Below are 24,442 nucleotides of genomic sequence, written 5' to 3'. Positions count from 1 at the left end.
GCAGTAAGCAGTTTAATCCAAAACACTGTCTGACAATATTAACTGGAGAGAAGATGCTGTATAGACCAGTGTGGCGACAGTAAGATAACATAAATGATTCTGGAGCGATGTAATATTTGTTATGAACAACAAAGTGGTGTATGGAGTCAGGGGACAAAACAACAAACAGGGGTTAATTAGGCCAGAGTTAAAATGATAGGGACCTCTCTAACCAGACAAACAGATATGGTGACCATTCCAACTTGAAATGGTGTGTGTACTAATAATCCAACAACTACTCTTTGCAGTCATTATTTTTTTTATCCAGCACCCGTCGAAATGCTTGGATGTGCAATAATTATGCATGCACCTCTTGACTGCTTTAGGTTTTGGTACTATATCATTTCCTTCCTTTCCTTGCTCACGTCAGTGGTGACAGTACGGCTGTGAGGTCGCCTCTGGGTTCAAGGCCTACCATTAAACTCCACTGAACAATCTTTACAAAACTAAGATGCTTTAGTGGCTACTTAGTCCTGGCAGAGAAGTCTGTCAGCTACCAGATGCACATGTTTGCTAAAAGAAAAAAGGGCAACATGTGCGTTGCAGTGATGGATACTGGTAATTACTCCTGGTGATCTCATTTAACCCTCTACACACGCACGCACGTTTAATTGCCTGGAACACAAAAACACAAATGGAGTTAATCTGGTGTAAGGCGATCTCATGTGGAGAAAGGTCTAAAGAGTGATTGGAGCAGCTAGGGCAGCGCTTCATCTCTACAGGCAGAACCTAGCGTCCTAACCCCTCTGCTACCTTCAGGGAGGGAAGATTAATACTACCACGGTGATTCCTATCTTGCATAAAGGAATCATTTCAGCCTGTGTGTGTGTGTGTGTGTGTGTGTGTGTGTGTGTGTGTGTGTGTGTGCGCGTGCGTGCGTGCATACAGAAATACTGTAACAGAACACATGAATAAAAGCCTCTCTCTTACTGGTTAATGTTTCCCTTTCTGTCATAACCCCAAACAGTATGTTCATTACTTGTTGTATACAGTCTGTATACAGGATAGAAATATTCCAATGTAATCTCTAAGACTTTATCTGTAGCAGTAATGATCAATAACCTTACAGTCTGTCTAATTGAATTAAATTGATTTTGTTTTTTACTGTGAAGCCCTGCCAGAGGCTAGCCGTCTATGGGTGTGTACCGGTGTGTGTGTGTGTGTGTGTGTGTGTGTGTGTGTGTTTGTTTGTTTGTTTGTTTGTTTGTTTGTTTGCGTGCGTGCGTGCGTGCGTGCGTGCGTGCGTGCGTGCGTGCGTGCGTGCGTGCGTGCGTGCGTGCGTGCGTGCGTGCGTGCGTGCGTGCGTGCGTGCGCACTCATGCATGCAGCGCACACTTACAATATGTATATAGGAGGCCTTGGCAATACATATTTAACATAACGTATCCAACCAATTATGATTAAAAGCGTAAACGCGTCAAAGCATATGCACAGATAGATTAACCTATGCATACATTAATCAAGGCCACATGTTCTCTTAACCCAGTCTTTAGGACCTACTGCAACTCAACTGATTATTGGCATCCAGCTGCTACTCAGCCAGCTCTTTATAGGGAGGACTTAAGCCATTCTGACCTGAGATCAGATTCATACGAGGTTTCCGCCGGACACACACTGGTCTGATTAACCCATTCTGACCTGAGATCAGATTCTAGAAATGTCAGTCGCTCTTCGATTTTTCAAAAATAGCAGACCTACAAGCTCGTATCGCGCCACTCGGTGGCGCGATATGAGCTTGTAGATCTGCTATTTTTCAATAGCTAAACATGATGCTGACACCAAAATGGGTGCCCGTTCAGAATGTGTTAAGCCTGATTTACACTTGCTTGTATGGACACAGCTAATGTAATTTGTTTAGAGTATGTAGAACTGCTATTGCTGGACGCCGTCGTACGACAGAGTATAAATTAAGCATTAACGTTCTCAGTGGAGCTAATCACCTTAAGATTTGCGGGTTACCCATTCCGTCAACAACATGGAAAGGAGCACAGGACTGAATAAAGCACGAATCATCAATAAAGAAAGGAGCACAGACTGCTTGTGCAGTCTGAACACATCATTGTACATTTGTGCAGGGACGGATTAACCCCAAAGAGGGCCCCTGGGCCGGTCATTTTAGCAGGGCCCCCATAGCGCACGTGCGCGCAACATTTTTGTGGTTTTCCGTGTTTTTATCATGTTTTTGACCTAAATTTAACCAAATCAATGGCCAATGAAGGGCCGCAGGAGCCCTTTTCAGGGCGTCAAACCTAGTACTGCGCGGTCCAATTTCCCAGAAGGGCCCCTGAGAGCCACGGCCCCACTGGCCCAATGGCTAATTTGTCCCTGCATTTGTGTTCAATGAATAAATGGATCAGCTGTATAGCAGTCTTTTACGGGTGACGGTAGCTTAGTGGGTTATAGCAGGCAGTCTGGTGAACAGAAGGTCTCCGGTTCGCCTCCCAACCCCAGTCCAAGTGTAAAAGTGTCCCTGAGCAAGACACTTAATCCTTAACACCTCCGCCCCAAGTGCTTTACGCAGCCATCAGCTTTGTAAAGCTGAAACTTGAATTCCCCAGCAAATTAACAAATGAGCTCATAATGTGCTCATAACGTTCTCATAAACCATCATATCAATTCGTGGAAAGTTTTTGTATTGTCATATTTCGCCTTCCATTCAAACATGCTTCTCAGAAAAGACAAAAAAAAACAGGTTAGCTACCATTCCTTTGTAATCTGATTACTGTAAACCCATTACTTATTGTTCTGGTGGAGTGCCAAAGGTGTCATGGTATGAATAGTCATTCTTTTCAGCATATTTTCCAGTGTTCCTTTGTATGTACAGTAGCCTATGTCTAACATCAAATCAATTATTAATTGATCTACATGTGCAAGCCCTTCGCAATTACACAGACCGATTAGCACTCACCACTCTATCAATAACACATATCACAAACATGACAAGATCATCTCTAGATAGCTGAGATTTGTCAATATTTTATGAACTGACCAATATTTATACATTCTGATTGTATCTCTGGGTTGTATCCATTTGTAACTCTCAGTGTACACATGTTAATTAAACCATAACATTGATCCAGCAGGGGAAATTCAGTTTCGGCTTGACCCAGCTGATTGTTGCCCACAAGGTAGCCTGAGCTAACGTGTTAGGTTTCTGGTCTAGAGGGGCGGGTCGCGGCTGAGATTTGCGCACGCCCTGATTGGATCTCATCGATCTGTCCGTCACCCCCGGCCCCTCCTCTCCCCCCTAGTGCAGCGCTACGTCACATCATTTGGAGCGACGCCCACCCGGAAGGGTTGACTCCCACTTTTAGACCAGAGCGGCCAATGCGTTCCTCCAGGCTTTCAATTTTTGCACCAACAAAAATGAAAGCCTGGACCTCCTCCTGGCCAGCCGGGGCGCCTGATGGAGGGGAAAGGAACTGGTCGGAATAACGTGTCCCTTCCACGCGCTACGTCCGGCCGGGGAAATTCCCCTCTGTCAGGTGAAAAGAAGCAGCTTGGACTCCTCATGCATAGAAGGAGGCATGAGGTCAGTCCGCTGCCCCCCCCAGGTTGGCAGAGGAAGTGTAGCGCCCAGGATTACATTAGATAATTGGCACTGGGTGAAAAGAAAACTGGGTTACAAAATCGTGGGATAAACATTTAAGTTAAGCCAATCGGGACACGGTATGCAATATGGGCGGGCTTTGGTACAGTGACTTTCAATGCTTGAGACCTTTGACTGACAGTAGCTCTGACCAATTGCGTCAAAGAGAAAATGTTTCAACCCGCCCCCCTGGAAATGAAATCCAAGCTGAGCCTCCCTAGACTAATATCCCGCGGTCCGTGCGATATTAGTCTGGTTTATTAACCAGGCTAGTAGAGACAATGAATGAATAACATGCAGGTGGATCTATACAGAGCGTTGCAGTCCCGCCCCCTCGAGAGGTCTCTCATCTTCATGTAAGGGGGCGGGACTGCCACGCTCAATAGTTTTAGTTTATACCCTACCATCAGTCAATGGGCAAAATGTGCTTTTCAGATTGGGGAGAATTACTCAAATGAACCTGAACTACAATGGGTTTGAAAATTACCATATGGACATATAAATTGACATTTCCCCAATTTTTCTGCATTCATAAACATCAGTGGAAAGGCCTGTAATGATGTATTTTTAATTATAATTCTCAAATATCCAAATCATGAAGGTCAATGCTGGCAAACTCTTCTCACACATCAATGTCTGCATGACCTGGCATGTTAATCGTCCATGCTTTAGAGAACACAAATATACCTGACTATAAATTGCCTTCAATGAAACTGTAATTATCTGGTGCCATGTAAAGCCTTAGATGTCAAACAACTTTATGATGCCTAGTGATGATAAAAACGGAATTCATAAATTTTTGCCTGAAATGTATTATGTATCCACTATCCAGCCTTGATACGACTCCGTTAGTCTGTTTGGTCTCAGTTGTACACCACAGGCGATATTGAGAATGTATTTCATCACATATACAGTACAGTCAAATTGTCAAGGTTAATGTATCCATTTGTAACTCTGAGTGTACACATGTTAATTAACCCATTCTGACCGGGCACCCATTTTGGTGTTAGCATAAATGGTAAATGGTAAATGGTGCATTTATATAGCGCCTTTATCCAAGGCGCTTTACAGAGATCGTGCATTACATTCACCCATTCATACACCAATGGCAGCGGAAACCATGCAAGGCACCAACTAGCACATCGGGAGCAATTAGGGGTTCAGTGTCTTGCTCAAGGACACTTTGACACTAACTCTGGGGGAGCCCGGGTTCGAACTGGCAACCTTGCGGTTACCATCCAGGCACTCTACCCCTGAGCCACCGCCGCCACTTAGCATCATGTTATGCTTTAGCTATTTAAAAATAGCAGATCTACAAGCTCATATCGCGCCACCGAGTGGCGCGATACGAGCTTGTAGGTCTGCTATTTTTGAAAAATCGAGCGACTGACATTTTTAGAATCTGATCTCAGGTCAGAATGGGTTTAATCAGACCAGTGTGTGTCCAGTGGAAACATCGTATGAATCTGATCTCAGGTCAGAATGGCTTAAACCATAACATTGAACCAGCAGGGGAAATTCAGTTTCGGCTTGACCCAGCTGATTGTTGCCCACAAGGGGTGCGGTTCAAGAACACTTTCAACCAGTCACATTCCACATAATTATCGCTGGCCAGGCCTTGAATCGTACTGTATGTGGGACAGCTGCATGGGGACTGCTGTTTTATAGTATTTTTCAGTGTGTGGTGTCATTTTTTTAGAATTGATTTTAAATTTATTTTACTCATTTATAAAGCTCTCAATGGTCTTGCACCTTCTTCTTATCTCCATGATTGTCTGCCAGAATACAAGAAGACTCACCCCGTTTCTGTTTTCCTCCCAGAATTTTCACCAGTGGGAGAGGCTGAACAGCAGACGGCTGGATTTTGAATTTCTCTAACTATAAACTTTCATGACAGCAGACAGCCTAAGTACAAATATAATTTATGAAAAGCTACTACAGTGAAGTCTGTTCACAGAAGTTGTTGTAGGATATGTGGGGATTATCTGACGAGGTACCATTTGAGGGGGCAAAACCTTACTAAATAATACTAAATTGTTTATAGGGTCAATATAAGGAATATAATATAGCCTTTCCACTGGAGTATCTTTTTATATTCTTCCAAAAAGAATACAAACAGCCAATAGCATATTGCAAAGTTATCCCCCTCACTGGGGAAAATTCCGGGAGGAAAAACGGGCACGCACCGGGGTGAGTCTTCTTGTTACCGTCTGCCAAATATGTCCCTAACCGTCCCCCCCCTCAGGTCCTACTCGAACTCCCTAAAAAGGTGGCTATGAAATGTGGTAAGGCAGCATTCTGCTTTCATGGGCCAACGGCCTGGAATAAAAAAAACACTGCAGATCAGACAGGCACCCTCCAGTCTATAGACATCTTTAAGACACAGCTTAAGACTCATCGCCTTTGCTTTTAATTGAGTTTTAAAATATCTGTTCTTATTTTTGTACCACTGTCTTTGCCTGATTTGCCACTGTGCTATGCTCTTTGCTATTGTCCTATTGTTTTAACGGCATGCCTGTTTAAATGCTGTGTTTGTTTTTCTTATATTTGTTATTTTTTCTGCTCTGTAATGCACTTTGAGTTGCATTTATGTATGAAAGGTGCTATATAAATAAAGTTTATTATTATTATTATTTAACTGTGGTGTATTTATTTACGGTATATTGTCCTGTCTATATACTGACCTCAGCAAAATTAATTTCCCTTGTGAATAATTAAAGGCCGACTTCAAAGCCTGCAGTTTCTGGCTAATTCTTTTCACTGTCTCTGAAATGGAGTTCGGTGGTTTCCTCCCCCGGTACCCAGGCACGTTCGGTTCGGTACATACTTGGTCCCGAGTTTCGGGACCCACCCCTACTCCCGACAGCAACAAATAATCTGCATAATTTTCAATTCAATTCAATTGAACTTCTGAAAAGATTCTCTCTCCCCGACTGCTGAAAAGATCACCACCTATCAGCTATCACCACGCTTTTACTTAACTTTTTACTTGAAATTGACTGTTTTTGTTTTGTTTCCATCTCTTCATGTTCTGTATAGGCTTTACTTTCCCTGTGGACCTGCCCTGTGTTTTTTACTGTATGTCTAAACATACTGAGCTAATTGTGGACTCACCAATTTCCCACTTATGCTAAACCTCATCATGCTCATGTACAGTACATACTAAAGTATATCTGCTTGGACGGAATGAGACGTATGACGACGTATGATAAGAGCGCCCGGCCCTCACTTCACATGGGTGTGATTTTTATGTTCTATCTATTTGACATGACAACAAAATTGTTTGCATGTTGTTTATAAGAATGCCAAATTATAACACAGGTCTCATTATTTCAATTTGAATTTCATTGATTGTTTTGTGGATGCTGTGTAAAGATAGTTAAAGATGATTTGGAGTGACTACACATTTGCAATTATAGATGTTGTCATAACATTGTGCAAGGATTTGTATTGTTCCTCCATAGGCTTTAGTGGTACAGTATCACAGCCATCACTCATGGACACGCTTGCCCAGTTTCTTTGCTGAAGGGTAAAAAAATGCCGACATGATTGCACTATTATGAAAGATGGTAGTTGTTCCTCTTTTGAACACTATGATGTATGAGTCATGAACAGAGTGAGCATGTGCTACCTATGGACTATAGGGGGGATCAATACCACTGGCACTGCTACAGTTGGCGTATAAAGTATACTGTAAATCTCCAAGACAGCTAAAGAAAAGAGCAGCAGCAACACTTTATTGGAGTGCTAAGTACCTCCTCCTTCTCTTTGATTCTGGCTTGGACTGCTCGTTACCAAATACTTGCATCTCATGTACACTCAACCGTCATCACCCCACCACCCCAACGCCTCCTTTGACAGAATCCTGTGCATTCCCAAGGTCATCGTCACAATCTCATGTGTTCCTGTGATGATGCGATACATATCATACACTTCACACCATCTGGGAAACTTAAATTAATCTTCAAGTGTGCAGATACAAGGGAGAGATCTAGAGATGCTCAAGACTTGACAATGAACAACATATCAGACGGTGAAAGAAGTCGAAGTTATTGATAGCTCTGCCTGCCTGGGGCTTACCGTTGGAACTGCCAGCAGGAACATGACAGTTTTCAGATTACCCACAGTATAGGCCTAGTGCATTTTAAACTCAAAGTAATGTTTTGGAGCTGTCAACAGTGCTCCTTGAACACTCTGCAACCCCAAACTAAATTATGAACTAGCAAAGAAAAAAAAAAAGGGAAAATAAAAATAAAAAAAATAACGAGAAGCATGTCTTCGAAGAGAATGTTTAAAAGAACATATAAGGTTTGAATTTAAAGGAGAATTCCATGCTAGAATGCTTTCTTATCTTTCTTACCTTTCTTTGTAGTTGTTACGTCCCCATTAAAGAGGTCCAGGTGTTTTTTTGTGCAAAAACTCCTTATTGGCTATTTTCCCTACCATAAGCCCTCAATTAATTGCATTGCATTGAATGGGAATTGAATGGGGCTATGGGGTGTTATGCTAGTTCGCTTATTTCCATCGAAATAAGTAGTAAAGTGTGCCGCTTGGGATATTATTTACATTATTATGAGAGGATATATACAAAGAAATTATAATTTTGAGCAATGGAAATAAGCGAATTAGCACAACACCCCATAGCCCCATTCAATTCCCATTCAATTCAATGCAATTCATTTAGGGCTTATGGTAGGGGAAATAGCCAATAAGGAGCTTTTGCACAAAAAACACCTGGACCTCTTTGGTGGGGACGTAACTACTACAAAGAAAGGTAAGAAAGCCTTTTAGTATGGAATTCTGCTTTAAGACTGGGTGTGATAGATATTTGATGCCTCAGTCCTTAGGTGTAAGAGTGTAGCAAATTATTTAATATCCGGCTGTTCAAACACCTTCCCTCTTGATGTCAGAGTGGACCACCTGTTTACTTGGATTTCACAAAGTTTCCAAAACATTTTACGCACCGATTTCATGTTGACAATTCACAGTTCTGGCCAGAGATGTATAAAGCACATTGCTGGACTCCAATTGGGAGCTCTATTATTTCCTAAAACACACTTCTTCCTTTAATTAAAACATTTGGTTCGGCGGCAGGTTGGAATGGAGGTTGGAGGCATACGTCAGAGGAAGGATTATGAGGATCTAACGCCGGAGAGGAAAAGGTGCTTAACTGTGGAATTACTGCTGAAATGAGTTTTTAATCGCACAGTTAATGTTGGGGAAATGTGCTGCCCGGAGACAGCTGACAGTGCAAATCACCTTTATGCTTCATGAGGAAAGGCACGTGGACAGATTATTTCATATCAGATTGCACAACAGCATCTTTGCAGAGACAATAGAATTAAAGGGGGGCGTCTTTCATCGACTTTTCTATAGCTGAAGTAATTAGGCTTTCAAACACTGTGTGGATAATGTATAGTTAGCAAGTCCAAAACTTAAGCCACACTTGAATAGCTCCTTGTACTTTTCACATAATTGTTTTGGAATTAGAAAACTAAAACTAAAGGTTACATGGGACACAACGATTTCAGTTATGGATGTTTGCATGCTTCTCTATATCAAACGGGGATAAATCCACTCTGTTTGTTTAGCCCTCTCCTAGCAGGAAATCCACAATGTGTTTTGGTTAATGAGATACTATAGTTATCTCTGTGTTGCACAGCCTGCATTATCGCGCATCAGAGAGGACATTTCAGTGTCATAAATATTGAAAGAGAGTAATCATCAGCACCCATAGCAAGTCTTTCCTTGGAGTTTTACCATGACCGGGTGAAAATTAGCATTGGAGAGCTCTATTCACCATAGGCTTATTCACACTATAGTCATGAAGCAATCTGAAACAATGACAATATTTGTCACTATCAACTCCTATGGGCTGCCTGTCGGCAGCAGGTGTTGAACGGGAAGAGTGGGATGGAGGTGCTATACGTGACTACGTCGTCTGTCCCCCCCGGTCCTCACTAGGTAGGTCCCACTGAGCCAATAGCATACATCAGTCCCGTCCATGACGACCTTTGCTGCATGTTTCTCTCCCAAGGGGCCAGTGAGGCTCTCCATCGTTGAAGCACTGGGCCCCCTAGTGGTAAGAGGAGGGACTACAGGCGGACCCGCGTGGCTTCATGACCGGAAACCGTGCAGCTGGGCTTTAACCCATTCTAACCGGGCACCCATTTTGGTGTCGGCATCATGTTATGCTTTAGCTATTGAAAAATAGCAGATCTACAAGCTCATATCGCGCCACCGAGTGGCGCGATACGAGCTTGTAGGTCTGCTATTTTTGAAAAAAATCGAAGAACGACTGACATTTTTAGAATCTGATCTCAGGTCAGAATGGGTTAATCAGACCCAGTGTTTGTCCGGCGGAAACCTCGTACGAATCTGATCTCAGGTCAGAATGGGTTAACATTGAGCACTCGGTGGCACTTCCGCATTGGACCACCAAAATGTGGTGGTCCAATGCGGAAGTAGACGTTTTGAGACGGTCGCCACTGAGCAACTTCCACTGACATGAATAGCGGAGGGGGGGGGGGGGCGGAGCTTCGCGCCAGATCAGTCTCTATCCTTCTTTATACTCTATGGTTTCTCCCCCCCCCCCCCCTCTCTCCTTCCCTCTTTCCTGTCAGTCTTCACTTGATATACTATCAATGTAGCTCAGCTACTTTTTCTATGTAGTTGTTGCTTTTCAAGCTACATTTCTCCATGGGCAGAAATGTAGCTTGATCAAGCTATACTGCCACTGCCATGGTGAGGTACTTGTAGCTGTACAAGCTACGCTTTCGAAGTAGCTGACCCAACACTGTTAATCCAGAGCGACTTACATTAAGCATGGGAATACATCACATAAAAGCATTTATCATGAAACATGCGTAAGCTAAGAAAGTAACAGTGGAATATCTATATAATGAAACTACATATATACTACTATGCTATACATATGTACTATGGCGTGCTATGACTATATACAATGCAATTATAGTGCTGTCTACATAACATGCTATAAGTCTGTATCAAATGCTATCTAAGTCTACGGTAGTGCTATCTAAGGGGTCAGGGTAAGTGCTATGGGCCATGATGGAGTCTGAAAAGGTGGGTTTTCAGACTACGGCGGAAGATTGGGAGTGATGCTGCAGTTCTGACTGCAATGGGAAGTGCATTTCATTATTGCAGTGTGATAGCATCTTTAACTCCATTTTAAATAGGTTTAAATATGTCCATCATAAAGTACTCCCTCGTGGGTTTAATTATTGATGTAAGATAAGATACATTATGGAAAGAGAGCAGGGACAATGATGAGAGGAAAAAGGTCATTTTTAAAGAAGGGGGAAATAATTTATGTGTCCTTGGTGTCTGATGTCCATGCTATTGCTTATCTCCTGTGACATCATTTCCTGTAGCTTTCATTCAATTCCCCTATCTAATTATCTACTCACTACAGACAACGGAACTTCTTGTAACAGAGAGGGTTATGGTTAAGTATGTGTAGTCTGATTTCTTCGAAGATTCATGGGTTAATTTTGACTCGATCTGCTGCATGGTTTTTTGTTGGTCCTCTTTACTGATATACTTAGGCTACTGCTTACTGCATCGGGCGGCCTTAGCCCATTCTGAACGGGCACCCATTTTGGTGTTGGCATCATGTTATGCTTTAGCTATTGAAAAATAGCAGATCTACAAGCTCATATCGCGCCACAGAGTGGCGCGATACGAGCTTGTAGGTCTGCTATTTTTAGAAAAATCGAAGAACGACTAACTAATTTTTAGAATCTGATCTCAGGTCAGAATGGGTTAAGGATCGGGAGGCCCCGTTCATGACGTCATCATTTTAATAATTAATAATTATTATTATTAATTATTAGTGTAATTAATCAGTGTGTATTATCGGTCTTCAAAGCATGAACAGCATAGAAAAATACACAAAAGCAGCTTGATTAAACAATTATTTTACTTTGTCTTGAATTACTGTAAGGTATAACTGGGAGGCAGCATAGGCTATACAATGATGCAATCGCAACTCTCAGCGCTGCTAGTGCAGTGAGTGCACACACCGGGAAGTGGGAACAATTACAAAGAAAAACAGGTCAACGTCAGGTCAACGTGACAGGTCAAGTACTGTACAGTGATTATTAGCTGCTGCCAACTAGTGGTAAGTGGACGTACAGGATGAAGCTGAATTGTCAAGGCTGATTGGAAGGCTGCGATGCAATGCTATTGCTAAGCATAAATTATACTTGATGGGCTGCAGGTGTAACCTGACGCTGCCAGATCCAAGAAGCTTGCTACACAAATTTGTTTCACAGCTTATTGGGATCTGGGATCGCGGAAGCAAATTCGATGACGGGGCTGTTCCTTTTTTTCAAGATACTTGGTAGATGATTGGATGGGACCGTCTGTCTATCACCGTGTGGGCGTGCAAACACAACCAATCATATTGACGTGTCTATATAGCTTCACGTCCGGTTTCGCACATATCCCGCCCTTTGCTCACGCTGATTGGTCCGGTACGGAACGGATTTTTGTCAGCTCAACTGCCTGAGAGATCCCAGATGAGTGCTGTGTTGGGGAACATGGTTACCCAATACCGCCCTCATCTGGCAGCGTCAGGTTACTGCAGGTGTGCGTGCAGCCATGGACAACCAGGCAGGCTCTGCTGCCGTTATCATGAGCGCACCCTCCCGTTCTTATGACAGTGACTGGAGGTGTGGTTTTGAGGACAACTGTTTTGAATTGCTATTATTGTTCAAACACAACAGAAACCAATGGATTATATATTTCAAGGGCGAGAGATCATAATAAAATCCTAATCATTCTTCCTCCACACTGGGATAAAAACAGCATCTGAAAGTTTGATGGGGCATTTTTTACACGCAGTTAGTGCAGTTTTTCATTGCATCGTATGAGAGGTGCATGGTGTTCTTCTGCTGCCGTTATGCGCGCGCATGCTGTTGCTTATCAGTGTGACGTCGTCTGTTACGATTGAAATATATAAAAGGCCGCCAATGACTGCATACTGTACACAATATCATTATTCTGATCTGCTCTGTCTCAGCTAGCCACTCTCGGTGGGAAGTCAATAAGGAAGTGAAGAAGAGAGAAGCCAAAGCGGTCAAACAAAGTACTTCACGGCATCTGCGCCAAATGAACATTCTCTCACGTTTCCGTCGTCTCCTATAGCAGTTTCATGCATCTTTTGAAACATCTCACCACCACCACCACCAGGCAGCAGCAGTCAGGTTAATAAACCAGACTAATATCGCACGGACCGCGGGATATTAGTCTGGGGAGGCTCAGCTTGGATTTAATTTCCAGGGAAACATTTTCTCTTTGACGCAATTGGTCAGAGCTACTGTCAGTCAAAGGTCTCAAGCATTGAAAGTCACTGTACCAAATCCCGCCCATATTGCATACCGTGTCCCGATTGGCCGCCCCGTTTCTCTGGTGTAGGAAATGGGCGTACAATTGAGCCTCTCCAGACCGAAATCCGCCGGCAGGCAATTTATTTTTGCCAACGGCTGATTCGGTCTGGTTTATTAACCAGGCTACAGCAGCACGGCCTGAACAGAGGGTATTTACATCTGCCTACCATAGCGCGTGGAAGAAATGCACAGGGACCCTATAGGTAAAGTGACATCCAAATTTCAGAAAAGCTTTACGGAGGGTTCCGAGAGCGGCTAGAATGTATGTGTAGTGCGAAAGAAGTGAAAACTACTGTTAGACTAGTATTCATGCTGTTGCATATAGGTTTTCAATATTCTGTAAGAGATTGGATCATTCATGATGCAGTTTCCCATGAATGTCATTTTGTGTATGGCGTTTGTGTGTTCGATATTACAACCACATCCCCTGGAACTCTATGCTCTAACTCTCACATCTTATAACCCATTCTGACCTGAGATCAGATTCATACGAGGTTTTCCACTGGACACAAGCTGGTCTGATTAACCCATTCTGACCTGAGATCAGATTAAAAAAATGTCAGTCGTTCGATTTTTTCAAAAATAGCAGACCTACAAGCTCGTATCGCGCCACTCGGTGGCGCGATATGAGCTTGTAGATCTGCTATTTTTCAATAGCTAAAGCATAACGTGATGCTAACACCAAAATGGGTGCCCGTTCAGAATGGGATAAGGCATAGATTGGAAGACAGATTGGAACGACTATAAAACCATAATTATCTGAAATGTATTTCATTAATGAAGTTAATGAACATTAGCAATAAATTCCCTCAGAAGTTTGTCATTTCACATGGCTGTATTGATTTGGTGTCGGTCACACCTAATAGCACACTGATGGGAACGTTATTAATGCGTTCATAGTACGATTACGTGGGCTCCATTTTCATTCAAGCATTCTAAATACACTATTTGGGGATTTAGCAGTGCGGAAGGGGTGTTCCCCCACTAAAGTTGGTATTTTGATTACCTGTCTAAATCCCTAAAACACCTCCGTTACCCGTTACAATATGCATATGTATGGTTTGGGCGTTACAATAATTAAACCAATCACCGTGCCACATGCCATTGCCTTTAAGAGATCCCTTATCCGTCGCCCGTTATGCCCAGTGCTATATTGTTTCATAGCCTTACGGTCTATAGCCCATGGAAGAGTGATGTGTTGCTGCCTTGAAGTCTCACTCACTCACACCCCCTCCCTCTCGTTCCGTTTTTCTTTTTTTCATTGAATCACAACACTCAGATCTCGCTCATTTGTAAAATTTCATTCTCATGTAAACTATGAAATTCTGGCTTTTTTTTTGTTGGTATATAGATCGTGTCTGTAGGCCGTCTCTACGAAACAGTATCAAGCGAAAAGGAAAGTTCGGATTAAATCCCATTTGCTGCGCTATATGGGGTGATGAAACTGAACGAGCAAATTATATAAACACAATGGACACAAGGAAGTGGCATGAGGCACTCACTTCTGCTGATTATAGGAAAATTACAAAGAGATGCGTAGGAGAATAGGAGAGATGACGCAGCCTGACGGACAGCCTCCACGGACATCTCCATTGCAGGCACGCAGTGCGTGCCGCTATACCAAACTAATTTGGCATTAAGGCTTTACGGGTGCTTTTAAACTCCACTATGCGCCATCCCAAATGGCAATTTAGGGGAAAGCGTGCCAACACGCCCATGACCACACCTCTGGGCGCAAATACCGGTGTCAACATAATAGATAGCGGGTGACGTGGGACCAAAATACCATTAAGGGACAAAGCAAGCTCCTATATACTCGTAATGTCCGGGCAGTGGCTGACTTGCGGCCCGCATGGCGGGTAACGGCGGCGACGAAAATGGAGCCCATTTAATCTGTGTGGTTCTTTGAAAACTTCCACTAGACTGAATCTAAATGTACTTTCATGGGTTGTGACTATAGTGGCAAATGTGGGATGGTTTTGGGGAGTGGATGAATGCGGATGTGTCGTGGCTCTACCGAGGTTTCTTTTGACTGTAGCTAGACTGAGTAGTGGCTGCTGGGACCCCCCCCCCCCCCCCCCCCCCAAAAAAAACCAACAACAACAAAAATGTTTCAAACAATGACAGCTCCTTCCCCCCCTCTGTTTCCATCTATCAGTGTTGAAACAGGCCTCAGAGATTGATCTATCTTTCACGTGGGCTTGACACCCAGCTCCTAGCTCCAGCGAAGCTTGTTTAACACATTCTGACCTGAGATCAGATTCATACGAGGTTTCCGCCGGACACACACTGGTCTGATGAACCCATTCTGACCTGAGATCAGATTCTAAAAATGTCAGTCGTTCTTCGATTTTTCAAAAAATAGCAGACCTACAAGCTCGTATCGCGCCACTCGGTGGCGCGATATGAGCTTGTAGATCTGCTATTTTTCAATAGCTAAAGCATAACATGATGCCGACACCAAAATGGGTGCCCGTTCAGAATGGGTTAACAAGCGCCATCCTCGCCACCAATAAAAAGGCCCTTTTTCACCCTAAGGCATTGCACAGGACAGCACCAGACATATATATATAAGCCATAACCTCTTTTTAAAGGAGCGATTTATAGACCCCACAGTGGGGATATATGACAGTCAGTGTGGCATTAATTATTCCAAAACAATTTGATAGATCCGATTATTAATTCTGGGACACGAACTTGCTTACAGCAGAGACTGCTTGTAAAGGTTGGATTTATCATGTTGACATTTGACTACGGTATAGCATCCCTCTCTCTCTCTCTCTCTCTCTCTCTAATGCAGTTGTTGAAAGCGTTGTCCTTTAGGGTTTTATTCTACTGCACAGAAGAGGCGGAACTCAAATATGCCCTTTTCATCTGCCTTCTGCGTCTTTTGCTATGAGAAAGCAGCGGATGTTTTAGTGAGAGATTTCAGAATACACACAAACATGCCATACGCACATACCAGCTGTCGTTGAACGTCAGACACTGTGGGTTCTCTGTACCAGCATATACCATGCATGGTGTAGCATACAAATAAAAGGTCAGGCCCATCAGCATCCATCTCTTACTCAAACACCAAATCTCATCCAGGTGTAGGTGGAGACACACCGAGGCAAGACAACTCAAGTACTGTAGATGGATTCATCTGAAAGCATTACTGAAGGTTACTTCATCCAGTGCGTGCTTGTTGTTGTTTCCACAGCCGCGAATCTGTTCAAACAAACATCTGGGTACTGTATAGGAATCAACATTGCTATCTGTCTTGTCACAATGAATGGGATGTTTTGTCTTTGAAATAAGAAGCTATATTGCTGTGAGCATTGTAGCGGTGACCCAGCCACCCCGCAGCCAGCGAATGTGTTTCTAAGTTGCTGAGCCATCAGAAGTGAAGAGGCCAAACCCTTGACTTTGACTTATAAAGCCAGGTCTGGGCCTTAGACCTCACATACAGTATCAACCCGAGTCATCACACAATCGCCTAACAGACTACACAACAGAGAATGACCACTGTAGTGCAAGGCCAAGATGCATTCCAATATGACAGACAGGTAACCTTGGCAATGAATTCAGCTCCTCCAATATCATTAAAGCAAGCCAAAGTAACCTAAATAAGTAATTTCCCCCAAGCATCAATTTTCAATTCAGTTTGGAATACCTTTGTTAAATGTTGTCACTCTACAGTATATGCCCTTGATGTGATAGAGACGTCCGCGCAGTCATATAGATCAGTGGTTTTCAAGCAGTAGTCCGGGGACCACCAGTGGTGCTTGAGGGGATTCCAGGTGGTCCCCAGCTAAATAATAAGGAAAGTTGGTAACCAAATGGACCTTTAACTCTTTTTACACTCTCAAGAGTTACATTTAATTTACAAGAAGTCTACACATTAGATAATGTAAAATCATTGTTATTTTGATCAACGTTTGCCTGTTATCTCTCCAAATGGTACCAACATCAATACAGCATGGAATTGTGGACAAAATATTATCCAACGATAACAAAATATTCTTTAGTTTTGGGTCTGAGAGGCTAAATGTCATCAAAATTGTATAGTCCGTGGCTCAAATGCTGAATAAATAATGGGCCTTGATATGAAAAAGGTTGAAAACCACTGATAAAGATTATTAGCTGGACTACACAAGGGCAAAGACGAATGGTTATGTCATAATGTGTTTATCACATGCTGTACTCATACTGTACAGCTCTTTGGGTTGATAGATTCATATTACTCTCAACGAGGAAATACCCCATGGGGTACCACTGGAATTCCCTGGCAGTGTGCATGGAGAAAGTTGGCTCAGTGTGTTGCGTGCTTTGTTTGTAGACGCCAACTTGGAAAGCTTTTAAACACAAATTCCTTTCTAAAAGCGTCATTTGGCTATACCATCATCCTCTTAAAGGAGTGTATTTGGCCTATTAGAGTGGGCTGGTGGGAGTACAGCTGTGAAATGACGATCAAGAATTCTATAAAAAGAAAAACTCCTGTGTGCATTTCCCAGTCAAATTGGAGGAGCGATTAAGCTGGCTGATTGAAAGTGTCCCACATGAGCAGACGTGTCAGACTCCTAGAAAGTTTACTATCAGAGTAATGGGCCAAATATCTGCTGTGCTTGGCTCCCCTCTCTCTCTCTCTCTCTCTCTCTCCTCTGCTCCTCCACGCTCTGCTCAATTAATCCAGAGCCTCTTAATGACCCTCGAAGGTGACTCGCTAGATAAGTGCAATTACACTGGAAACAAGGGTGCTGCCAATTAGTCCTCAAGTCTCCCTCCATCTTCGCTGTAGAAGCTGGGCACATCCCGTGGGGTCAGGCTGTTTGTGACTTCATTAGCAGGCTTCTAAAAGGGGAAAATGAACGCCTGGCCTGGATCACACCTCTGTGCACAGGGATCAGCAGCACAAAGGATGTGTTTGTCCTCAAATGTGAAGGAATGACAGACGGGGTCCTGCACCGGGAAAGAGGGCAACCTTGAAAACACATTTCAGCGCAAAGCCAAATCATTTATATTCCCCTGATTGTGTGGCAAAGTGCAATTTGTGCTCTTTTGCTTCTGGGAGCAAAGCATAGGTATTCAAATTATTTTGGAAACTAGATTATACCCCCCAAGCAGGCTGGTAACGATGCCGCTGTTGTTGCTGCTGCTGCTGCTGCTTCTGCCGCTGCTGCTGCTGATAATGGTGCAAACTATGCTGGCAGACATCGCCTCCCTCTCTCTCTTCCCATCCTTTCTCACCAGTATATGCACTTTTATAATTGCTCTCCCATTGTTGCTTCCTGCACAGATTCTTAATGAGAGCTTCCTGGTATGTGGACATCAGTAGCTCAGTCACTTGTTGTCTGCCAGCAGAGATTGTGTGAGTAATGGGTGTGACTAATGCCACTTGGCAGCTCCCACTGCAGCCCCTCCTAGCCATCTGTCCCCTGCCACCCCTCGGGGGCACTGGGGCGCTCTCAGCAGGACTCGGTAATCACATACAGTACACACACTCTTACACACACGTGCAAGTTGCAACTATCCTGCAACACAAGTATGCAGTCATGCACGCACGCATGCACGGCTTTGCACGCACATGCACAATGTTTTTCACACGCTTGATGAGCAATGTGCCATCGTAACATACTGTATCAGAGACTTCTATGGTACTCACTTTCAGAACTTTTTGCTGAAGTTCCTTGCGAAGGGCGAGTGCATCGTTGGCGACAACTAAGATGAACAAACAATGATAGCTAAGCTAATCCAATATAAGATAGCAACAGTAAACCACCAACTCCAAATGAGGAAAAGATTGATATCATTGGAATCCAGATACTTTCAGATCTTGTATGTTATTTACTTACTGTGGGGCAGGGCTGCCATATTTCAGAAAATGTCAAGAGTGAGACTCTAGTGTCTTAATGTGTTTGACGCCGTCCGAAGGGCCGGCAATTTTTTTTGGCTTTTTTTAATGTCAATTTGGCCCGTTTTAACGTTGATATTTAACCTTAACACTGATGTCTTCACCTCCATGCCAGCTGCTCTCCCTGCACTGACAGCCTCCTCATGCTTAAAGTAGAAATGAAAAAGATATCTATCTATCTATCTATCTATGCTCCTCAGACCCAGCCAGCCAGCCAGCCAGCAAGCCACACACATAGTACTCAGACCCAGCCAGCCAGCCAGCCAGCCACACACATAGTGCTCAGACCCAGCCAGCCAGCAAGCCACACACATAGTGCTCAGACCCAGCCAGCCAGCCAGCCACACACATAGTGCTCAGACCCAGCCCGCCAGCAAGCCACACACATAGTGCTCAGACCCAGCCAGACACACACATAGCTCCGTAAGGGAGAGGCTACTGGAGATTGGAGAACCTGATTTGGACATGATCTGATGCAGTAGGCTACAATGTCACTATGACAGAAAGAGAAGATGGGTCTGGCCACATTCATTCACCCCATAATCTCAGTGGAAATTGGGGAATATGTCAGAAAACTGGAATGTGGGAAAATTCCTTATTTTTACATTTTCTTAGTTCAAACACATCTGTGGGCTCTCTCTCTCTATGAACAGAAACAAGTCGCGATGCGGCCCCTCCCCCTTCCCTTCACTTCACACACACACACACACACACACACACACACACACACACACACACACACACACACACACAACTTTGTCTCTATAATGTGCACGGGCTATGGCACCGTTCCACTTCCTCATATCACGCAAGAGACGCCACACACCAGTATAGAAGAGAGATAGTCACAGGTCACTTACTCACTTGTTGTAACTTGTGGGGGCTATATTGTCTTCCATGAAAAATATTTCGAAGCGATGTTAAACTCTGCATGGCTCATTTCCATGCGATTTGGTCCACTGTTTACCCTCCTGCATATATCAGCTATCAGATCGGCTATTTTACCGTTTGTGAGGACGCACACATGAGCGTGCGTTATTACGCGGCGCCGCAGAGAAAATTGTTATTTATCATTATAATGCGTGTGAAATGGCATGTGTGGCGTGGTGCGTGGTAAAGGGTTAAATTGCGTGACTGTCACACTCAAAGGGTGAGACATGGCAGCTCTGCTGTGGGGTGTCGCTAGGCAACAAACCGCCACCTGAGCATTTCAGCCCAGACAGTCAGTCCCCGGCCGGAGGCACACTGTCGCGCATGGTCGCTCACTGTTTTAGCTGCGCACAGTTTTTAGACAGCTGGTGAATGGAAAAGAAGCTCCACCTCCGCGCCCGACTGACGCGGAGGAGAGCGCGTCCGTGAAGCTGTCCGTCGCGTCAGTCGGGCGCGTCAGTCGGGCGCGGAGGTGGAGCTTCTTTTCCATCCACCAGCTGTCTAAAAACTGTGCGCAGCTGTTGTGCGCAGCCGAAACAGTAGGCGACCACTCGCGACAGTGTGCCTCCGGGGTGTGGGGAAGAGACCGAGTGCAGCCCAGGCCAGAAGACACCGCCCACTCGGCCTCGTCATTGACGGCAAATACTATCCCGTCTATGTCCTATACATCACTTCCAAGTGCACGCACCTGCAGCGCTCTGACACCTTAAAGGACAACTTTAACCAAGGTTCATGTTTTAGGTTGTTATTAGAGAAACTAAAAGGTGAGTGTTCATTTTCTTTCATTTGCTGCTTTCTTTCGTTTTAGGGATTTTAGCTCTTTTTGACAGGGGGGGGCGGGGGCATTCGAGCATGGGGCTAAATATGTATTTTCTTTACCAAAATTAATTTGATGGTGATTTATTTATTTATTATTTACTATAGTCCTAATAAACCCCAGGAAATTATCTGGCCACAGAAGATCACAGGATCTACTGAATGTGAAGGTAGCCTACTGGGGGAAGGCTTATACTGTGTGTATAGGCTCAATATGTCAGTTTGTCACATTCAATATGATCCTGTGATCTTTTGTGGCCAGATGTAATTTCTTGGGGTTTATTAGGACTATAGTAAATAATAAAAAAAATAATCGCCATCATATTTTGTAAAAGAATACATATTTAGCCCCATGCTTGAATGCCCCCGCCCCCCTGTCAAAAACTGCTAAAATCCCCAAAACGAAAGAAAGCAGCAAATGAAAGAAAACTAACACTCACCTTTTAGTTTCTCTAATAACAACCTAAAACATGAAGCTTGGTTGAAAAAAACTAAAGTTGTCCTTTAAAGAGGAAGCAGCGGCTGCCTCTGCTCTCATTCCCCACTGACTGCTATGGGGGACAGATCGGGCGACGGGCATGCTCGGCAGTAACCTGCCGCCCTGATCAAATCTACATGCAGACCCAGTACCACTACCCCAGGCGTGCGACTTTGGGAACGGCGTACCTGTCTGTGGGGACAAAGAGTGAGATATTAATACTGACCTGGCTTATTAGCGCTGTTAGGGACCTAGGGCTGTTAAGAGACCTACCTACTGTACCTACTGTACCTGCTGAACCTACCTTCTGCTCCTCCGGGGAGACGCCGCCGCCGAACCTAGAATAGGGAAAGAAAGAGACGGCAAAACCTGAAAGAGAAAGGACAATTTTAATTATTATGATGACACTTTAAGTTTAAGACTTCTGTAACAATAAACGGCCGTGATGGCAATACCTGGAAACTGCCTTGGGTCTTGGTGTATGCTCAGTGCTGACATCTGATGGAGAATGTGGGTATTACACAGAGCCACACCTACCTCTCTGCTTAAATGGAGCAGGGCCAAGCTATTGACGCGCTCCTTCAGAGCCAAAACAACCTGCACGCCGTGGTACATGAGTTAGTACGCCACCTCGGCTCGAGAGGCAGCGCCCGCTGCAAGAAACCCAGGCCAAGTACTTACCAAACTTACCAAACTATCCCCCGACGATGACATTGAAGCATACATCGAGCTGTTTGAGCGCGTAGCAGCCGGAGAGCGTTGACCAGTTGCTGGCTGGGCTAGCCCCATTCCTCACCGGGAATGCCCAACGAGCATGGAGAGATTTATCCCTAGCCGAGTCACGTGATTTCCAGAGGTTAAACACCACCATCCTCGACTCAAGGGTTGAGTCTCCCGGCTCGAGCACAGTGGTACCATAATTGGGAGCGAAGGCGGAGGCTCCAAAACCGAGCGGCAATGAGCGCAGCGGCCATGACAGACGACGGCACCCACCCTCAATAAGCTTGCCGCCCCGCCAGACAGAGGCAGTCGACCCCAGCAGCGGCGCTGCTATGTGTGTGTGGCCAGGCCGATCACCACTCCTGGGCCTGTCCAGATAGGGACCGTGACGTCCTCATGCCCTCCACCGCCAGCACTGAGAGCCCGCAGCCCTGCTTACGCACTGGCACCGGGTCCCGTCGCCAGGTCCCGTTAGGATAAATGGCGTCAACACCCAGGCCTTCTTAAGGCAAATTCCAATACCCAGAATCTCGGCCACTTGCTCACTCACACTCGATCACTCCAGAATGGTGGTGTTATGGTGAAATTGGTGACCTGACGAAATATGTGACCATCTTGTGGACTTCACACAACTTACATGGAGGTCTTTAAATACGTGGCCTGTATACTGATACCGCTAGGACTTGAACTCTGCTAATAAACAAACTGTAAACTTGTCTACACGATTGTCACATATTTCAGCAGGTCACTAATTTCACCGTAACACTACCATGCTGGAGTGACCGAGTGTGAGTGAGCAAGCAGACGAGATTTGGGGTATTGGAATTTGGCTTTAGACTCAGGTAACGTAGTCACCCTTGTCCACACCGAGTATGCGGGCCCACTAGAGAACACGTTGCTAGTGAGCTGCGTTCACGGCGACCAGCGCCGCTACCCAGTTAGCCAAATATTCATACAGACCACTAGAGGCAGCGCCACCCTCTCAGCAGGAGTAGTTCCCAACCTATACCTGTTCCCCTAGGACTTTATTATTACACTTGGGCTGTCACCTATTCGGCAGCGGCCCTACCGCGTCCAAGAGGCCAGGCGTATCACTATTAAAGAGGAAGTAAATAAAATGCTTGAATTAAAGGAGAATTCCATACTAAAAGGCTTTCTTACCTTTCTTTGTAGTTGTTACGTCCCCACCAAAGAGGTCCAGGTGTTATTTTGTGCAAAAGCTCCTTATTGGCTATTTCCCCTACCATAAGCCCTACATGAATTGCATTGAATTGAATGGGAATTGAATGGGGCTATGGGGTGTTGTGCTAATTCGCTTATTTCCATTGCTCAAAATTATAATTTCTTTGTATATATCCTCTCTTCATAATGTAAATAATATCCCAAGCGGCACACTTTACTACTTCTTTCGATGGAAATAAGCGAACTAGCATAACACCCCATAGCCCCATTCATTTCCCATTCAATGCAATGCAATTCATTGAGGGCTTATGGTAGGGAAAATAGCCAATAAGGAGTTCTTGCACAAAAAAACACCTGGACCTCTTTGATGGGGATGTAACAACTACAAAGAAAGGTAAGAAAGATAAGAAAGCATTCTAGCATGGAATTCTCCTTTAAGAGTAATAGAAGAGCCCTATCGTAATTGTCCCAAAACCAGACGGCCTCCTAAAGGAGGCGCTCTGTGACGAGCCTGTCAAAAACAACAGATATAAGCACTCCTTTGTCCCTGCCTCGATTCGATTCGTGCAGTCAACGCTGCCAGTAACATGTAATGTGGTGACGATAATGTTGAAACAAGCACTTTATGCCGGCACTTTATATCCTAGCACTTTTTCTGAATGTATAGCCTTTCTTATTTTTTATCTTTGATTCTAGATGCGCCCAGACCTCTGTTTATGCTATGGTGTCTCATGTCCTGTTGTCTCATGTTGTTGTCCTGTATTGTTTGTATGTTTTAAACCACTACTCTTGCTGTAAACCTATAATTGCCCTTCTGGGACATTAATAAAGACCTTGAAACTTGAACCTAAAAGCACCCGACTTCACCAAGACTTTTATCCTCCACACTGATGCCTCAAATCTACACGTAGACCCAGTTCCACTTCCCCCGGGCATGCATGCGACTTGGGGAACAAAGACTGTGATATTAACCCATTCTGACCTGAGATCAGATTCATACGAGGTTTCCACTGGACACACACACTGGTCTGATTAACCCATTCTGACCTGAGATCAGATTCTAAAAATGTCAGTCGTTCTTCGATTTCTTTCAAAAATAGCAGACCTACAAGCTCGTATCGCGCCACTCGGTGGCGCGATATGAGCTTGTAGATCTGCTATTTTTAAATAGCTAAAGCATAACATGATGCTGGGTGCCCGTTCAGAATGGGTTAATACTGACCTGGCTTATTAGCGCCGTTAGGGAAAGAGACCTACTGTACCTACTGGACCTGGTGGACCTATACCTGCTGCTCCTCCTCCAGGGAGTTGACACAGACGACTAAAATAGGGAAAGAAAGGGACGGCAAAACCTGCTACACAGCAGCTATACTGACTGCTGT

The 24,442-nt window shown here is 44.3% G+C and overlaps 1 protein-coding gene across 1 annotated transcript in view; it reads right to left on the bottom strand.

Moving 5' to 3' along the window:
* Positions 1–17,787: 17,787 nt before the first annotated feature.
* LOC310863061 (potassium channel subfamily K member 15-like) overlaps positions 17,788–24,442 on the bottom strand; it is a gene marked incomplete at both ends in the record, with an annotated part of 69,103 nt that continues 62,448 nt past the window's right edge. Inside the window, 3 exons of the mRNA XM_083771183.1 lie at positions 17,788–17,874; positions 21,463–21,496; positions 21,614–21,656. Coding sequence (XP_083627309.1) covers positions 17,788–17,874; positions 21,463–21,496; positions 21,614–21,656 — 164 coding nt within the window. The remainder of the gene's footprint in view (positions 17,875–21,462; positions 21,497–21,613; positions 21,657–24,442) is intronic.

This window comes from Protomyctophum parallelum (genome assembly GCF_964188405.1).
Source record: "Protomyctophum parallelum genome assembly, chromosome: 8".
Lineage (NCBI taxonomy): Eukaryota > Metazoa > Chordata > Actinopteri > Myctophiformes > Myctophidae > Protomyctophum > Protomyctophum parallelum.
This window is presented reverse-complemented; position numbering and strand designations above follow the sequence as displayed.